Source organism: Crotalus tigris, unplaced genomic scaffold (assembly GCF_016545835.1).
Source record: "Crotalus tigris isolate CLP2741 ecotype Arizona unplaced genomic scaffold, ASM1654583v1 scf7180000019692.1526454, whole genome shotgun sequence".
Taxonomy (NCBI): Eukaryota; Metazoa; Chordata; class Lepidosauria; order Squamata; family Viperidae; genus Crotalus; species Crotalus tigris.
This window is the reverse complement of record NW_024097664.1, coordinates 343,420-363,218: the sequence shown is the minus strand read 5'-3', so window position 1 is coordinate 363,218 and position 19,799 is coordinate 343,420. Positions and strand designations below refer to the sequence as shown.

Genomic DNA, 19,799 nt, shown 5'->3' with positions numbered 1-19,799 from the left:
TGCCACAGGTTCGTCACCACTGACGTATTCTAACACGTTTTATGAAAAGGAGCTTTCAGGAGCTGCAGCGTGGAACCAACTCCTGATTTTTTTTTGGGGGGGGGGGAGGACCATCATAGAATACAGGTAGCTCTCAACTTAAAACAGTTAGTAACCACTGAAAGTTACAACAGCATTGAAAAAAGGAACTTACGACTGTTTTTCACACTACCATTACAGCATCCGCGTAGTCAGATGATCAAAATTCGGACACTGGGCAATTGGTTCCCATTTATGACGGTTGCAGTGTCCCTGGATCACGGGATCCCCTTTGGGGACCTTCTGACAAAGAAAAGTCAACGGGGAGGCCAGATTGACTTAACAACCGGGTTACTAACTTAACAACTGCAGTGGTTCAGTTGTGGCAAGAAAAATGGCAAAATGGAGCAAAACGCACTCAACAAATGTTTCACTTGGCAACAAACATTTTGGGCTCAATTGTGAGTCGTATGTAATAGTAATAGTAGTAAAGTTGGAAGGGACCTTGGAGGTCATCTAGTCCAACCCCCTGCTCAGGCAGGAAACCCTACACCATTTCGGACAAATGGCTGTCCAGTCTCTTCTTAAAAACTTCCAGTGTTGGAGCATTTACTGCTTCTGGAGGCAGGCTGTTCCTTCAGAAGGCAGGAGTTTTGAAAGGACCAAACAAGTAAGGAAGCCAGGAAAAAAATATCCAGTTGCCCAGGGGAATGGCAACAAACTTTTGTCTGTTTCCACAGTGGTCGATTAAATTGAGGAATAAGCGCCAAATCAACAAACCATGATAAGCAAAGAACAGTAACTTTACCTCTCCACCTTCAAGGAAACCAGATTAAAAGAGGGCCGGGATTTGTCTAATATATTTATTATTTTAACTGAAAATCCTTCAACTGGTTACTAAAAGAGAGGGCTCACTGCAGTATCTTATTTTTGTGACGACTGCAATAGCTATGGAGGTAGCCCACGTTTAACCATTCGTTCTGACAGTTCTGAAGGAAGGAACATAGGACCTTGACCCTGAAGTTATGGCCCTTGTCAATGGCCTTGGCCACATAATGAAAATTCGTCGCTCCACACCCTGCCACACCTTATGACCGTCCACAAGGCCCCACCTGCCTCTTTCTGATCACATCTCTGCCCCTCTGGCCCGTGAGCATGCAAAAATCTGCAAGGCTTCAAGAACTTCTGAAGGCTCACGGGATCGGAGACCACACGGAGAAGGCACACGACAGCCTTGGTAAGAAGGCCTTGCCAAACACGGGCCGGGCACACTTGACCGTAGTTGCAAAGAAATGGCAAAAGGGGGGCAATTTGTGTGTTAACAGGCCGGACCTCCCAGTGCTAGTGGGCTAGATACAAGCTTTGTGATGCGCTGCAGCATCTGCTAACTTCTGCACACGGCCTATCACGAGACCCCCTCCCCCATCCTTCCTAAGACACCCCTGCACACCTAACCTGGGATTCAGTCCACTTAATGACCCGTCACTTAACCACAAGCAGGAGTGCCGGGATTGTAGCCTTTGAGCAAAGTGGTCGCATCCCACCTTGTTTTAAGAACTGCTGCCAACTACGCCGAGCCATCTAGTTGTATAGAGGTTCAGAAAACTGGGAAGGTGAAGTGGAGCAATTTATAAGTGCGGCTGGATCTTACACTCAGCCAAGGGGGCAGGCAGAAAGTCCGTGGCATATTTCTGTGCCCCAGGGAGCCCTGTAGCTGACAGGCCTGGCCTGCAGAGAAGATTTCTGCGTACCGGGATCACTACTGTCTGTGCTGGATCTCCCCTCCCCAGCTCTGCTTAATAACCTGTCCGATCACCACAACGGGGAGAGCCGGGATTGCAGTCACTGATCAAAACGGCCACCTGACACACTTCTGAAATCAATGAGGGCCATCAGTCAAATACTCTCTGTAATTAGGTGTCCCAATTTCCCTTGGCTAACAGAAACCTTACATCTTGGCTCTGGATGCTTGCTTCCGTCTGCCTCTTCCCCAGCACCTTTCCAACTAGCCTCGGATTGCACCTGAGATCAAAGTGCGGCAACAACAACAAAAAAAGAGCATCTTTTGAAAACAAGATTTGCCCACGTATCCCTTGATTGTCATCTTCAATTTATGTTCCCCAGTCGGCTGACAATTTGGCACAGGATGTGGACCTAAAGAGGCAGAGGCATAAATCAACCTGACTTGGGGGGGGGGGTCAAATCCCAAAGCAGACCCTTGTTCTGCTACTTCTAGGGCTTGGCCTTGATCCAGACTCCGTGGTGCAGACCTCCCCCTTCCTCAGTTCTCAAGCCTGGTTTTCACCGCTTGGTGTTTGCGCAGAGACGATGCCTCGCCCTTACCGATCCTGCCCAATTGGTCCATCGGCACAGGAGAAAGCGCCCATCCATTTTGCTTGCCGTTTTCTCCAGGCTGAGAAAGGGCAGAAGGGAGCCACTGCCCCCAGGAATCCATTGAGGGCCACGGCCTTCAGCTGGGGGCAGGGCTGAAGTCCTCCCTTCGCTGGCCGCTGGCTCTGGCTTAACTGAAGCTGGGTCTCTGCTGCTGATCTGGTGCTTGCTCCTCGCCTTGATCGTCTTCGCCTGAAGCCAGGTCCACCCTCTGCTCGTCCATGCGCTTGGCCTGGACCCGCTGGATGAGGCTGAAGAAGTCTTCGTCGGGCACGGTGGGGCCACGGGGCATGGAGTGGGGCGGGGCACAGCGCTGGTCGTCGAGGCGGGAGGACTGCAGAGAAGCAAAAGAAAAGACCACATCCATGACTTAAGGCACGCGAACCTCACCCAAGGCAGGAGTCTTCTATTCGGTTGCTCTCTAGGATAGCACATTTATTTATGTATTTATTTATTTATGAGACTTATATACCGCTTTAAGTGCAAGCACTCTCTAAGCGGTGTACACCAGTAACAATGTATATATATATATTTACATTGCCCCCAACAATCTGGGTCCTCATTTTACCTACCCCGGAAGGATGGAAGGCTGAGTCAACCTTGAGCCGGTGAGATTTGAACCGCTGACCTGCTGAACACAGTCAGCTAAAGTGGCCTGCAGTACTGCACTCTAACTGCTGCGCCACCTGGAATGCGCAGTCCTGGAATGTGCTGGAATCTCTAGCATGTATACAACTATTGAAACAGTGACGTCTATGCTGGCTTGGGCATGTCGTGAGAATGGCTGATGGTTGGATCCCGAAAGATCTCCTGTATGGAGAACTAGTGCACGGAAAACGCCCCAGAGCTGCGATATAAGGATAACTGCAAGAGGGACCTAAAGGCCTTGGGAATGAACATTAACAGCTGGGAATCCTTGACCTCTGATCGTTCAGCCTGGAGGCTAAAGACGCAGCATGGCCTTCTCCAATTCGAAGAGACACTTGTGCGGCAGGCAAAGAGGCAGTCCCGGAACCAGCGAAATCTGGGGGCTGGACAGGGGACGGATTATATCTGCCCTCAGTGTGGAAGGGACTGCCATTCTCAAATTGGCCTTTTTAGCCACACCAGATGCTGCCTTAGGATCTCTTTCCAGAACATACTATAGTCTCTCAAGACCGAAGGATGCCAATGAAGATACCAACAGGCAGATTTCCTTGCTAGCCAGCTTTGCAAGGCTGTCAGAAGACTTCCGTGCGAGGCAGTAAGAACCCCCCCATGCTGCGCTGAGCATCTTGGGAGAAAAAGCATGAGAAAGCAGGACGGGTATAATGTAATTTAGACAGCGTTTGATGTGCTAAACTGACAGCTAGGCAGGGGAAACCATACACCGCAACATCTTTCCCTAAAACGGGAAAAGGATTGTCCCCTCATGCTTAGCTCTCCAGAAGGAGGACATGGTGCCCAGCCTGCGCTTAGTCCCTGGTGCTTCTGGACTGGCATCCCATTATGTCCCACCAAAGGCTGCGCAAAGATGTGCCCGGTACTAGATGAAAATTGGCCACAACTTCTCACGAACTGGGCCAGACTGCTCTGAACAGCTATATGTTACTTCATTGCTGCATTTATAGCCTGCTTTATTGAAAATGGCCTATGTTGGGATGTCCTTCCCCTTAATTCCATCTCCATCACAACAAGCCTGTGAGGTAGACTTAGCTGCAAGGAAGCAAGTGGTTCAAAATCCCCCAATGAACCCTGCATGTAAGGACCCACCCCACTTTGCATCTTAAGAAGACAGAACTCTTGGAATATTTCTTCCAACAGGCATCCTTTATTAAGAGAAAATGGTTGCAGGCATTCTAGACAGGACCTGGGGCCCAAGCCCTACGGTTCAAGGTTTTAAGGGGTCCCCAGCAGCCCCACCCCACCATCCTTCCAGTGACAATCCCAGGCATTACATTTCCACCCCTTTTTCCTCACTGCAGGCGGAAGGGAGATTTCAGAGGGGAGTAGATGAAAGCTGATGGCCCCATTGTTATGGTTAGTCCTTTTGGTGGTATCCACATTCAATCCTTTTGAAGTTGTACCGAAGGAAGTGAGGGCCATAAAGCCCCTTTGCTCACCACCCCCCTTCCCCTTCATCGTATGATAGAATCCAGAGAGCGCAGAAATGGGGTTTTCCATAGTCGATAACTAGAGATGAAATATAATTGGATTCTGACACTGTAGCTAAATGATGGCTTGAACCTTGACTTTAGCGCCAAGGCCAAAGCAGTAACCTTAAAGCAGTTCACCTGGGGAATATGAAGACCGGTGCAATGAGTAGGGCAATGTTGGAAGAAGGAATCTTTGCCTACTTTGCAAGAATGGTTTTTTAAAGTTTCTTATTTGGCGGAAATGGCAAAGATTTCGGCTTTTTTGAAGGATTAATCGCAAGAGAAGTATTTTGCAGTATGGAAAAAATGGATAGATTTTATACAACATAAGTTGGATATAAAAAAATATTACTTAGTTTTTTAATAACTTATATTTAATATTTAAAATTTAAAATATTTTATAGACTTTACTTTCTTTTTATTTTTACTTTTTACTTTTATTATACTTTCTTTTATCTTTTATCTTTTTCTTTTTTCTTCTTTATTCTTTTTCCTTTTAAGTATTTTTTTTGGTATTTATGTTTTTCTCTATATATATTATTAATTATTTTATAATTTGTTTAATTAATGTATTTAGATTTACTCATGGTTTATATCTTTTTAAAGATTTTTTGAAAATTTTTTAATTAAGCCTATATTCAGCTCTGGGAAGGTCGGGGGAGGGAATGGGAGGGTTGGGGAGGTTTGGGGAAGGGTTGTTTTGTTTTTGTAAAATTTTAAAAAAATTTCAATAAAAACGTATTTATATAAAAAAAAAGACTGGTGCAAGAGAGAAGGCCGTCAGAAGCTGTGGCCGTCAGAAGCTGTGGGTGCTTCATCACGGAAGGTTTTTCAGAGACTGGACAGTCGCTTGTGTGAAATGGTCTGGGGTCTCCTGCCTGAGCAGGGGGCTGGACTAGAAGACCTCCAAGGCCCCTCCCAGCTCTGTTCCAATCGATTGGCAGAGGTTGAACTTCCCTCCCATTTATTATTAGGATTTCCCAGCGGTGGTAGGACGGCTGGGAGAGCAGCAAACCCACCTGACACTTCATCAGCATGTTGAAGAATTCGTCGCCAGGCTCTTCAGCCTCACCGTCCATGCGGAGGTGGCCCAGGTTGCCGGGCGTGATGCGGAGGCCGGGCAGGTTCCCCACGCTGGCCCGCTGGTCGTCAAGCCGCCGGCTCTGAGAGCTGGCAATCAGGTCAAAGAGCTCCTCGGTTTGTGGCGAGGCCATGGACTGAGCTGGGAGAGAAACCAGACGAGGGATGAGCAAGCCAGCCAGCATCCTTCTGAAGATCTGCTGAACCTTTTGGGGAGTGTCTTCCACCCCCCACCCCCCGTGAGCTCTGCAGAACCCAACACCCTCTCTTTTTAAAAACAGGAGCAGAGGTTTCTCCGATAAAGTTCATCTGGAGCAGTGGTTCTCAACCTGTGGGTTGGGACCCCATTTGGGGTCGAACGACCATTTCACGGGGGTCGCCAACCCACGCTGTCCGCCATTTTTTCCCCTTTTCCCTAGCTGTCCTACTCCCTCTTATTGGTGGCCACACCCACTTGGGGGTCACCACAACATGGGGAACTGTATTATGGGGTCACGGCATTAGAAAGGTTGAGAACCACTGGGTTACATGTAGCTTTTTCCGCGGACCGGAGGGAGTGTGGTTTTGTGTGCTGCCGGCACCCTGCGGATGGAGCTTTGCTTGTTTGTGCAAACCGGTTGCTGGTAACTCCCTACAACAGTGGTGGCGAACCTATGGCACGCATGCCAGAGGCGGCACTCGGAGCCCTCTCTGTGGGCACGCACGCCGTCACCCAGGCCCTGCCTCCCCCGCGATCCCCTCCTCACCAGCAACCCCCCTGGAGGAGAGTCGTCTCTGGGCGCAGCCCACATGGAGCAGTACAGCCAAGGACATAGCCGGGCAGCAGAGACAAGACTCTGCCCTTGTGCCCCGTAGCGTGCAGATGGTGCTGCGGGGTGTGGATGGAAGGCGTGGCTGCCATGGTGCTGCAGGTCTGCCTGGGCGATCTGCTGCAGCGGGCCATGAAGGCAGTGCGTGGTCCTGTGGCTGGGTGGGGCAGGGGGTAGACAGGGGTGGAGCAGGCAGGGCAGAAGATGGAGCCGGGGCAGGGGGCGTTTTTTGGGCACACAGTCTCTAAAAGGTTTGCCATCATTGCGGTGGTGCAACAACCCAGCACCGGACAGGGAGCAAGGCTCAGTGAAGCTGGTGGCCCACTTACTTTGTGTCTCTTCCAGGGCAGGGACAGGCATAGCAGCTGCTTCATCTGACTCTCTCTGGGAGTCCTCCAAAGTACAGCGCTGGTCATCCATCCGGCTGCTTTGGAATTTGCTTAGGAGGTCAAAGAAGCAGTCCTCGTTGGACTGGGACCGCTGGCTTTTCTGCAAGGATGACGAAACAAGGGAGATGATTTTCCATTTCTGAATACAGCAATCGCCCTTAGACTTATATACCGCTTCACAGTGCTTTACAGCCCCCTCTAAGCGGTTTACAGTCATCATCTCGCCCCCAACCATCCGGGTCCTCATTTTACCGACCACGGAAGGACGGAAGGCTGAGTCAACCTTGAGCCGGTCAGGATCGAACTGCCCAACTGCTGGCAGTTGGCAGTCAGCGGAAGTAGCCTGCAGTACTGCATTCTAACCACTGCGCCACCCATGGTTCCTCACACATCACACCTAATGGGGTAAAAGTGGAACCGGATTTGATCTGTCCCCTCCACCAGCTCGGAAAAAGACGTTAAGGAGCCTTAATTTCCGGATTGCTCGTTCCTCTCCCTCTGCAAGGATGGACAGCTTTGTGGCTGACCACTGCCACCTGCCTTTGGCCTGGCCCCACAACTGTCCCCTTTGCCAAATCCTTTAACACACACACACACACACACACACCCCGCATGAAGAGGCTGGCGAATTTCTCCCGGTTTCGTTCCCTTCGGAAGAGAACCACAACTGCTTTCCCAAACTGAAAAGGGCTGAATGAGTTGAGGCAGGGGTCGGGCGTTGCAGGTTCAGCCTCCTTTGGAAGAGGTTGTGGGCACAGGAGAGGGGAAATAAGTGTGTGGGGTGGAGCAAAAGGGAGTTAGCCAAGCTGTTTCTCACTCTTCGGAAAGAGGGCCAAGGCCGAATCCAGAAGGAGATCAGGCAAAGCTGAAGCAGGAGGCAATACTGCTTCACAGTGCTGTATAGCCGCCTCTAAGCGGTTTCCAGGGTCAGCCTATTGCCCTCCTCCCAACAATCTGGGTCCTCTTTTTATCGACCTTGGAAGGATGGAAGGCGGAATCAACCTTGAGCTGGTCAGGGTCGAAATGCGGGCAGTGAGCTGAACTAGCCTGCAATACTGCATTCTGACCACTGTGCCACCACAGCAGATGATAGATAGATAGATAGATAGATAGATAGATAGATAGATAGATAGATAGATAGATAAATGTAGATAGATAGACAGACAGACAGACAGACAGGTAGATAGATAGATGATAGATAAATGTAGATAGATAGATAGATAGATAGATAGATAGATAGATAGATAGATAGATAGATAGATAGATGGATGATAGGTAGATAGATAATAGATGAATGGTAGGTAGGTAGACAGGCAGGCAGGCAGGCAGCCCAAGCCCTAAGACTTATATACCACTTCATAGTGCTGAATTAGGCTGCAATACTGCATTCTGACCACTGAGCCACTACAGCAGATAGATAGATAGATAGATAGATAGATAGATAGATAGATAGATAGATAGAGGTAGGTAGGTAGATAGATGGATGATAGATATGATGGATGATAGATGGATAGATAGATAGATAGATATAGATAGATAGATAGATAGATAGGATAGATAGATAGATAGATAGATAGATAGATAGATAGATAGATAGATAGATAGTAGATAGATAGATAGTAGGATAGATAGGTATGGATAGATGGATGATGGATGTATGATAGATAAATGTAGATAGATAGATAGATAGATAGATAGATAGATAGATAGATAGATAGATAGATAAAGGTAGGTAGGTAGGTAGATAGATGGATGATAGATGGATGTATGATAGATAAATGTAGATAGATAGATAGATAGATAGATAGATAGATAGATAGATAGATAAAGGTAGGTAGGTAGGTAGATAGATGGATGATAGATGGATGTATGATAGATAAATGTAGATAGATAGATAGATAGATAGATAGATAGATAGATAGATAGATAGATAAAGGTAGGTAGGTAGATAGATGTATGATAGATGGATGTATGATAGATAAATGTAGATAGATAGATGATAGATATAGATAGATGATAGATAAATGTAGATAGGTAGGTAGATAGATGATAGATGAATGTTATGTAGGTAGGTAGGTAGGTAGGTAGACAGGCAGGCAGGCAGGCAGGCAGCCCAAGCCCTAAGACTTATATACCACTTCATAGTGCTGAATTAGGCTGCAATACTGCATTCTGACCCCTGAGCCACCATGGGGGGGGGGGGGAATGTGTTGCAAGAGAAAGGCAGAAGGGAAGCAAGCAATATGTTGGGAGTCCAAGAGGGGGTGGAAGGCCATGGACAGGACTGAGCAGCATCTAACAATGGTTGGTTGTCACTGAAGCAAAACAGAGCTTGCTCTCTCTCTCTCTCTCTCTCTCACACACACACACACACACACACACACACCCCTGATTAAACTGTACAAAGTACGGCCATGTAACACTCCCATTTTCCGATGCCAGGGGAAAGGGCCACTGCATCTAATTAGCCTTACCCCACTGTTTAAAGAAACCTCGTGCAGCACAGAATTTGTAGTCACTCTGCTGCAGAATTTCTCAATGTTAGTAGATTTTAAGATATGTGGACAATATCCAGAATTTTCTCCAGCCAGCATGCTCCCAAAATACTGGGAGTCCTTTCCTTTCCTTTCCTTTCCTTTCCTTTCCTTTCCTTTCCTTTCCTTCCCTTCCCTTCCCTTTCCTTTCCCTTCCTTTCTTTCCCCTTTCTCTTTTCCATTCCTTTCTTCCCCTTCCCTTCCCACCATCTGTCTGTCCATCTCTCTCTCTCTCTCTCTCTCTCTCTCTCTCTCTCTCTCTCTCTCTCTCTCTCACACACACACACACACACACAGCACATTTACTTAGCTGCCCATCTTTTAACACATTGTGGCCGGCTCCCAACAACCTAATAAAACCCGTATTAAAACTACAAAACGAAACACGTTAAAACATTAAAAATACGTGCCAAGTCAAGCTCCTAATATGCAGCCATCCCACCTCATCCCAGCAGCTGGGGGGGGGCGGAGGGGGGGGGAGGAAAGCCAGGTTTTTCCCAAGGTTGAGGTGAAGACAGCCCAGACCTGCAGCGTGCTTGGGGGGGGGGGCGAGGGGGCAGCTTGCACCCAGGGGCAATGTTGAGTTAGGGGAAGGGGCTAAGGCCAGGCCCACCGTTGTTTGACCTGGGAGGGTGGATATTAGGGGTGAGCCCAGCCCTGTGCGGTGTAGGGCTTTAAAAGGGGGCAAGCAGCACCTCGTGGGGCACCCAGGAAGAGAGGGGAAGCCAGGGCACTGGCTTCTGGTGGGGAGATTGGGTGGGGAGGGGGGCAAATAAATTTAATGAAATCCATAAAAATAAATCAAGTTGCCAACAGCGCTCTAGGTAGGCAGATCTCACTCTCCCCCCCCCCCCAGCATCCACCCCACCCCGCCTTGGGTGGAAAGTGGTTTCCCAGCAGATCCCATCCCCTCGGCCAGTCCTCCTCCTCCTCCTCCTTCCTTCCTTCCTTCCTTCCTTCCTTCCTTCCTTCCTTCCTTCCTTCCTTCCTTCCTTCTCCTCCTCCTCTTCTTCTTCTCCTTCCTTCCTTCCTTCCTTCCTTCTCTCCTCCTCCTCTTCTCTTCTTCTCCTCTTCCTTCCTCCTTCTTCCTTCTCCTCCTCCTCCTCTTCTTCTTCTCCTCCTCCTCTTCTTCTTCTCCTTCCTTCCTTCCTTCCTTCCTTCTTCCTTCTCCTCCTCTTCTTCTCTCCTTCCCTTCCCTTTCCTTCCTTCCTTCCTCTTCTTCTAAATCCCTCTTCCTTCCTGTCCTTCCTTCTTCTCCTCCTCCTCTTATCTTCTCCTGTCGCTTCCTTTCCTTCCTTCCTCCTCTTCTTTCTTCTACTCTTCCTTCCTTCCTTCCTTCTCCTCCTCCTCCTCTCTTCTTCTCCTTCTCCTCCTCTTCCTTCCTTCCTTCCTTCCTTCCTTCTCCTCCTCTTCTTCTTCTCCTTCCTTCCTTCCTTCCTTCCTTCCTCTTCTTCTTCTCTTCCTTCCTTCCTTCCTTCCTTCCTCTTCTTCTTCTCCTCTTCCTTCCTTCCTTCCTTCTCCTCCTCCTCTTCTTCTTCTCCTTCCTTCCTTCCTTCCTTCCTTCTCCTCCTCCTCCTCTTCTTCTTCTCCTTCTCCTCCTCTTCCTTCCTTCCTTCCTTCCTCCTCTTCTTCTTCTTCTTCTCCTCTTCCTTCCTTCCTTCCTTCCTTCCTTCCTTCTCCTCCTCCTCTCCTTCCTTCCTTCCTTCCTTCCTTCCTTCCTTCCGTCCTTCCTTCCTTCTTTCTCCTCCTCCTCCTCCTCTTCTTCTTCTTCTCCTTCTCCTTCTTCTTCACGAAGCGGGCTAGATCCGAGTCAAGCCAAGCGGACCCAGGAGCGCCCCCCACCCCGGATTCACGCGCCTCTCTCTCTCTCTCTCTCTCTAAGCCGAGATGCCACCGCGTTGCTTCCGAGCATCGTGGCTTGTGGATGGGGAACCCCCCCCCGGGGCTCCGTCCGCCAGTCGCGGGTTCAAGACAACGGGGCTTTCCCCCCCCGTCCCCCCAACTTTCCCCCAACTTGCCCGTTCCGACGACCTGCCCCCCGCGGGCGCCGCTTTGCAGAAGCCGCTTTGCTGGCTGCTCCACGGCGGAGTTGCCCCTTCCCCAAGGCCAGCCGGCTTTTACTTCACCCGGCCCGGCTCATCCTCCTCCTCCTCCTCCGTCTTCTGCCTCCGCTCCGAGCGCCCGGAGCAGCCGGGGGAGGCGGCGGCGGCGGCGCGCTCCGCCCCGGGAGCCGCCGGGCCGCCGAGTCAGAGCGGAGCTGCCCGGCCAGAAGAGCGGGGGACGCCGCTTCGCTCGCGGGGGAGGGGGGGGGCTCAGACGGGAGAGTCAAGCGCTCCTAAATCCTATCCCCCCCCTTTTGGGGGGTGGGGGGGGGCTCAGGCTTCCTTAGGAAGAGGAAGACCCCCCCCCATTAAAGCAGGACTTCTGGATAGGGAAAATAGTTAACCAGCGGAACGACCTGCCTCCAGAAGTTGTGGGTGCTGCGACCCTGGAGGTTTTGAAGAGGAGACGGGAGAGAAAGGGGATAGGGTCTCTTAAGCTTGAGCAGGGGGTTGGGCTAGATGACCTCCAAGGTTCCTTCCAGTTCTATTCTGATTGATTGACTGAAATGGTCTAAGCTAGGGTCTCCTGCTTGAGCAGGGGGTGGACTAGATGACCTCCAAGGTTCCTTCCAGCTCTATTCTGATTGATTGATTGATTGAAATAGTCTAAGCTAGGGTCTCCTGCTTGAGCAGGGGGTGGACTAGATGACCTCCAAGGTTCCTTCCAGTTCTATTCTGATTGATTGACTGAAATGGTCTAAGCTAGGGTCTCCTGCTTGAGCAGGGGATGGACTAGATGACCTCCAAGGTTCCTTCCAGCTCTATTCTGATTGATTGAAATGGTCTAAGCTAGGGTCTCCTGCTTGAGCAGGGGGTGGACTAGATGACCTCCAAGGTTCCTTCCAGTTCTATTCTGATTGATTGACTGAAATGGTCTAAGCTAGGGTCTCCTGCTTGAGCAGGGGATGGACTAGATGACCTCCAAGGTTCCTTCCAGCTCTATTCTGATTGATTGATGGATTGATTGAAATGGTCTACGGCAGTAGTTCTCAACCTGTGGGTCGGGACCCCGTTTGGGGTCGAACGACCATTTCACGGGGGTCGCCAAACAACGCAGTCCGCCATTTTTTCCCCCTTTTCCTTAGCTGTGCTACTCCCTCTTATTCGATTGGCTTTTGAAAGCCAATAGAATAGACTCTCTTGAATAGAATCTAATTCTGTTGGCTTTCCAAAGCAAATAGGAATTGTCCAGGCTGTCTCTGCCCTGCTGAGCCCGCCCAAAAGTCCCATTCTGCAAACGGGGCTGCACCAGTTGAGTAGTCCTCGACTTACGACCGGTTGAGTAGTCCTCGACTTACGACCGGTTGGGGGGTCGCGGCATTAAAAAGGTTGAGAACCACTGAATTAGGCGCAGGGAAGCCTTCAATTGCACACCCACTGCTGGGAGACGCCCGGCTTCCATTCAGGAGTCCAAAACAGAGGGACACTGGCCATTAAAAAGAGGGTTTTTTTTTTCCAGGAGCAAATTCAACCTCTTGCAGATTCAACCCCAACGTTGCACAGAGCTGGGATAGAACCTGGGTTCACCCACCGCAGGAAGCCAGGGTTTGTTGGAATCACGGACTGCTGAATAACTTCCTGGAAAAACCGCGTTCGGGCTGGCTACACACAACACGCACACACAATCCTCAACTCGTGTGTTTTGCACAACCCGCGGTACCCAAAGAAAGACAGGCGGTCCTGGACTTACGAGCACAGTTGAGCCCGGAATTTCTGTTGCTAAGTGGGACATTCGTTAAGTGAGTCTTGCCCCAGTTGTTAAGTGAATCACCGCAGTCAGTAAAAGGGTGGTTAAGGGAATTTGGCTTCCCCACCTAGTTTGCTTGCCAGGGGAATCGCACTTGCGACCGTCATAAATGCGAGTCGGTTGCCAAGTGTCTGGATTTTGGTCACGGGATCGCAGGGAGGCTGCAACGGTTGTAAGTGTTGAAAACTAGTCAGTCGCTTTTTTTCAACGACGTTGTATCTTCTAATGGTCATTAAATGAACGGTTGTAACTTGAGGACTAGGGGTAACCCCGATTCTGGCAAATTCTGGCTTCGCGTGTCCTTAAGCCCAGTGGTTCTGGCTTACGGGGACGGAGGAATTCGCTCGGCATGAAAGAGACCAAATTCAGCGTTTGTCTGAAAATCCCAAATTTCCTTCCTCAAAAACTCTGCGCTTGCTGTTTATTTGCACATAACTGGACACTAACAAACACACACCCTTCATTTGGGTAGATGCTCTTGAATCACCTTCCTCGTTAAACAGGGTCAGGCTAACCTGGCTTCTCTCCTCCATCATTCCTCTCCTCTCTCCTCCCCTCTCTTCTATCATTCCCCTTCTCCCCTCCCCTCCTCCCTTCCTCTCTTCCATCATTCCTCTCCTCCCCTCTCTTCTCCTCTTTTCCATCATTCCTCTCTCTCCTCCCCTCCCCTCTATCATTCTTCTTCTCCCCTCTTCTCCATCATTCTCTCCTCTTCTCTCTTAGATCATTCCTCTCCTCTCCCCTCTCCTATCATTCCTCTCCTCCCCTTCTCTCTTCCATTATTCCTCCTCTCCTCCCTTCCTCTCTTCCATCATTCCTTTCCTCCCCTCTCCTTCTCTTCTCCTCTCTTAGATCATTCCTCTCCTCCCCTCCCTTCTATCATTCCTCTCCTCCCCTTCTCTCCTCCATCATTCCTCCTCTCCTCCCCTCCCCTCTATCATTCTTCTTCTCCCCTCTTCTCCATCATTCTCTCCTCTTCTCTCTTAGATCATTCCTCTCCTCTCCCCTCTTCTCTATCATTCCTCTCCTCCCTTTCTCTCTTCCATTATTCCTCTCCTCCTCTCCTCTCTTAGATCATTCCTCCCCTCCCCTCCCTTCTATCATTCCTCTCCTCCCCTTCTCTCCTCCATCATTCCTCCTCTCCTCCCTTCCTCTCTTCCATCATTCCTCTCTCTCCTCCCCTCCCCTCTATCATTCTTCTTCTCCCCTCTTCTCCATCATTCTCTCCTCTTCTCTCTTAGATCATTCCTCTCCTCTCCCCTCTTCTCTATCATTCCTCTCCTCCCTTTCTCTCTTCCATTATTCCTCCTCTCCTCCCTTCCTCTCTTCCATCATTCCTCTCCTCCTCTCCTCTCTTAGATCATTCCTCTCCTCCCCTCCCTTCTATCATTCCTCTCCTCCCCTTCTCTCCTCCATCATTCCTCCTCTCCTCCCTTCCTCTCTTCCATCATTCCTTTCCACACCTCTCCTTCTCTTCTCCTCTCTTAGATCATTCCTCTCCTCTCCCCTCTTCTCTATCATTCCTCTCCTCCCCTTCTCTCTTCCATTATTCCTCCTCTCCTCCCTTCCTCTCTTCCATCATTCCTTTCCACACCTCTCCTTCTCTTCTCCTCTCTTCCATCATTCCTCTTCTCTCCTCCCTGTCCTTGACCCTGACATCGACAAATTCTTCTGAGGGGACTGGAGGCTGCCCTGTTTCAGAGGCCAAGGACCTTCATCAAGGCAGAGAGGTAATTTTTTTAAAATTAGACCTGATTACCTTGAGAAGAATTAAAAATAGTGAGGAATGGAGAGAAGGCAGGGAGGGAAGAGGGGGCTGCTGGCAAAACAGGATCCAGATTCACTCTCCTTTCCTGCATCCTAAATCCCTCTTTCCTTCTGGGCTAAGCTTCAGAGATCCCAAACAAGATTATGCTTTTATAATAATAAAAACATTATTATTAACATGATCGTTTTTTAAAAATTTTATTAATGGAATTATTGATTTTTCTCTCTCTCCAATGTTGCCCACTGAGGAAGTAGCCTAACAAAAGCTCACTGGGCAGCCACACACCAACCCTTGATAGCCGGTCTCACAGGGGCAAATGTGGATGAAACCTTTCCCGCCACTCCAAATCCATTTCCTGGGCCACCGCATTTTATATTTCCACTCAAAATTATATCCTGCCTCTGTGACTCTCCAGCACATAATGTAAAATATCCAGTGAAAGAGAATGCCCCTCAACTGCCCCATTGTCACGACAGAGTTTTTGGCGATACAAAAACATCGGGATCAAAACACAATTTTTTTTTTTGCACCACTGAAAACCTGTTGTGCACTGGAAAGTTTCCAGTTTGCTCAGCTTTAACAGCCGGTTATTGGTTATTTCCACAAACATTTTTTTCCAAAATACAGAGCTAATGAAGGAATACAGGTACTCCTTGATTTAGGATTGTAATCCAGCCTGGCAATTGATGATGAGATGAGATGAGATGAGATGAGAAGATAAGATAAGATAAGATAAGATAACCTTTATTGTCATTTTTTTTTACTGTGACTCAATAACACCTAATCAGTCAATTAATGGGAAGAAAGAGAAGACGACAACAACCAACAGCAAGGTGGATAATTTAATTACTTGGGGATGGGTGACCATTGGAAGACATGAAGGACCAGGTTGGAGAAGATCATCATAGAGAAAACTGATCTGTGAGGTTGGTTAAGAGTCAGGGATAACTTAATTGCACCTAATAAGACAATCTACCCATCAAGCCCTTTGCTTTCCAACGAAAAGACCACCTCATATTTTAGTTGATTCTGAGAGGTGAGGCTGACAGTTTTATTCAGGGACCGTGCAGCACACAATTCAATCTGTGCTCCTGGTGTTATTTTTCACAAAACAATGGCAGGGGAATTCTGGGAGTTGAAGTCCACACAGCTTAAAGCAGTGGTTCTCAACCTTTCTAATGCCGTGACCCCATAATACAGTTCCCCATGTTGTGGTGACCCCCAACCACTTTACATCACCGGGTGCCAGGGACGTGGCCAAAGAAAAGGGGGAAAAAATGGCAGACAGCCTTGTTTGGCGACCCCCGTGAAATGGTCGTTCGACCCCAAATGGGGTCCCGACCCACAGGTTGAGAACCACTGGCTTAAAGAGTTACGAAACATTGCCCTAACAATATCAAATTTGTACCTTTGGCGTAAAGGAAAAAACCAGAAAACTCAGAGATTTATTCCCGTTCAGGCTGTCAAGAGGATTCACGCACGTCTTGGGAAGACAGCATTGTCCAATGGTCCATGCTGTGGTTTCCAAGCGTCAAGAGACACCTCAAAATATCAGACCCCCCATCTCTCAGCTCCACTCCGCAAGGAAATGTCTTTAATCTTCTGTCAAACCGTTTGCATTTCGCTCCCCACCCCCCAAGGAGGAAACATCGTCACTTTCTTTCTTTGACAAAGAATCACCTTGTCAAAGTAAGCCCAGCGACTGTCAAAGGCAGGAATTAAATGTTTTTCAAATGACCCGAGAGACGCTTATATCAGCGGGAAGACTCAGCGGAACGAGACCAGGTCTCTAAATTTAGTCCTCCCACGCTTAATAATCCGCTGCCTGCCCATTGGGTCGAGAAGATGTTCTCCAAGGTGGCGAAAGAAGAAATCTAAATTTAAAAGAAAATAAAAGGCTGGGGAGAAATTTCCAGAGCAGGTCAGGTTCTGCCACGGTGGAGGACGAGCGAGTTCAGGCCGCACGTAGCTCCCGATAAAGGGGTCACCTTGCAAAGCCTAGCTTTTGTGAAACGAAGTTTGGAGAAAACGTGACTTTGGCCTTTTGCCTCTGCAAAACCAGCCAGCCCGTAACAGTTCCAGGTTGTCCACGACTTACAACAGTTCATTTAATGACCGTCCAAAGTTACGATGTCGCTGAAAAAAACCGACGTACGGCTGTTTTTCACACCTACGTCCGTTGCAGCATCCCCCGTGATCACGTGATCAAAATTCGGCCACCGACTCATATTTATGATGGTTGCCGCATCCCAGGGGAGTCCCATGATGGCGGCCTTCCGACAAGCGAAGTCAATGGGGGAATCCAGATTCACTTAACAACCGTGTGCCTAAATTAACAGCTGCAGTGGTTCACTGAACAACTATGGCAGGAAAGGTCGTAAAATGGAGCAAAGCTGACTCAGCGAATGTCTCGCGCAACAGAAATGTTGCGCTCAGTTGTGGTGGTGAGACGAGGACCCTCTGTATTAAGCGAGTCACGGTTGACATGACAGGACATCTTCCAATATCTGAAGGGCTGCCCCAAAGAAGAGGGAGTCAAGCTGTTTTCCAAGGTGCCTGAAGTCTAGACAAGAAGCAAGGGATGGAAACTAATCAAGGAGAGAAGCAACCTAGAACTAAGGAGAAACTTCCTGACAGTTAGAACAATTAACCAGTGGAACAACCTGCCTCCAGAAATCGGGGGCGCTCCATCACTGGAGATTTTTAAGAAGAAACTGGACAGCCACTCGTCTGAGACTATATAGGTTCTCCTGCATGAGCAGGGGGCTGGACTAGAAGATCTCCAAGGTCCCTTCCAGCTCTATTCTATTCCAAAGAAGCAACCTGGGATTAAGGAGAAAGTTCCTAACAGTGAGGACAATTAACCAGTGGAACAGCTTGCCTTCAGAAGAGAGGAGAGGGGAGGGGAAGAAAGGAGAGGAGAGGGGAGCAGAAGAGAAAAGAAGTTAAGAGAAGAGAAGAGGTCAAGAGAAAAGAAGTCAAGAGAAGAGAAGAGGTCAAGAGAAGAGAAGAGAAGTCAAAAGAAGTCAAGAGAAGAGAAGAGGTCAAGAGAAGAGAAGAGAAGTCAAGAGAAGAGAAGAGAGTTCAAGAGAAGAGAAGAGAAATTAAGAGAAGAGAAGTCAAGAGAAGTCAATAGAAGAGGTCAAGAGAAGAGAAGAGAAATCAAGAGAAGAGAAGTCAAAAGAAGTCAAGAGAAGAGAAGAGGTCAAGAGAAGAGAAGAGAAGTCAAGAGAAGAGAAGAGAGTTCAAGAGAAGAGAAGAGAAATTAAGAGAAGAGAAGTCAAGAGAAGTCAATAGAAGAGGTCAAGAGAAGAGAAGTCAAGAGAAGAGAAGAGAAGAGAAGAGGTCAAAAAAGTCAAGAGAAGAGAAGAGGTCAAGAGAAGAGAAGAGAAGTCAAAAGAAGTCAAGAGAAGAGAAGAGGTCAAGAGAAGAGAAGAGAAATCAAGAGAAGAGAAGTCAAGAGAAGAGGTGAAGAGAAGAGAAGAGATGTCAAGAGAAAGAGAAGTCAAGAGAAGAGAAGAGAAGAGATGTCAAGAGAAAGAGAAGTCAAGAGAAGAGAAGAGAAGAGAAGAGAAGAGAAGAGAAGAGAAGAGAAGAGAAGAGAAGAGAAGAGAAGAGGAAATATATTCTTCATTGGCCAAGTGTGATCAGACACACAAGGAATTTGTCTCCGGTGCATAAGCTTACAATTTACATATAAACCGCAAGTCATAGGTCATAAATCATAATTACAATCATTCATAAGTTAGAAACAACAACTGATAAAACAACTAAGAAAACAACAGGAGAAGATAGTAGGGAAGATGAGAAAAAAATGAGAAATGAGTGCCAGGGGAATGGTGAGACTAATTCCTGAAACTTTGCACGATTCCAGCAAGAGATCCTCCACATCAGGGATCTTCAAACTTGGCCCTTTTATGACTTGTGGCCTTCAGGAATTTCTCGGCCAGGCTGAGAAATTCTGGGAGCTGAAGGCAACAAGTCATAAAAGGGCCAAGTTTGAAGACTCCTGCTCCACATCATCAAAATCTCAAGCAATCTGGTCCAAGGTACAAAGGCCTTGCAAAAATATTGCTGATTATTGTTCCTTAATTTGCCTAGGGAATGAGGCTATTTCTTGTTTTGGAAACTTTGACAAAGATTTGGGCCAGCAAGTGCCTGTCAGAAGGAGAATACTGTTCTCAGTGATCTACTTCCGTTGAAGGAATTCTTTTTTTTTTTAAAAAAAAAAAAATACCTTGATTTCTCATCCTAGCATAGACCCCAAGACACATGTTCTAAGATTGCCAGAAAGCATGCTTCAAAGATTTGCAAAGGAGGTGTGCTGAAAAAGATCAAGTGAATGCTGTTTTTAGACTTTTAAGCAAAAAAATAAATAAAATAAAAACGGATTGCACCAACATAGTTTTTTAAGCAGGGGAGGGAGAAAATATTAGAAGTGGCACGCAAAATGCAAGCCCAAAACACATCTCAGACAAATGAGAATTTCCAGACTCTGCAAGAAAATAAAATACTGTGGGATTTATGGACCGAAGGCCACTTGGATTTATTAGTCCCTGTTCCAAGCAACTTGCCTTTTTAAGGGTGTCCATTTTGGAGAGCTAGGAAAAGCATCCTGATGGTTTTACAGCAAGGTCTGTAACTAAGGACAAGATCGTATCTAATCACAGGGTTATAGCCAGGATTCCAAAGACTTGATCGCCAGATCATTCAAGCAGGCTTCGTGCCTGATTCCTTTTGTCAAAATAGGAAAACAATCTTGTGGTTTAGTTAGTTCTGAGTGCCTATTAGGAATGTCCCATTTAGCTTGTTCTTCTACAAGCCAG

General features: G+C 48.1%; 1 protein-coding gene across 5 annotated transcripts in view; it reads right to left on the bottom strand.

The window, feature by feature from the left end:
- Nucleotides 1–2,332: 2,332 nt before the first annotated feature.
- The window catches only part of GPSM1 (G protein signaling modulator 1), a 60,068-nt gene continuing 42,601 nt past the window's right edge, over nucleotides 2,333–19,799 (bottom strand). For all 5 annotated transcript variants that reach the window (XM_039364165.1, XM_039364169.1, XM_039364166.1 and 2 more), the window contains 3 exons: nucleotides 6,763–6,922; nucleotides 5,564–5,766; nucleotides 2,333–2,743 (listed from right to left, as the gene is read on the bottom strand). In XM_039364165.1, the coding sequence (XP_039220099.1) occupies nucleotides 2,540–2,743; nucleotides 5,564–5,766; nucleotides 6,763–6,922 (567 nt within the window). In that variant the 3' untranslated portion in view covers nucleotides 2,333–2,539. The remainder of the gene's footprint in view (nucleotides 2,744–5,563; nucleotides 5,767–6,762; nucleotides 6,923–19,799) is intronic.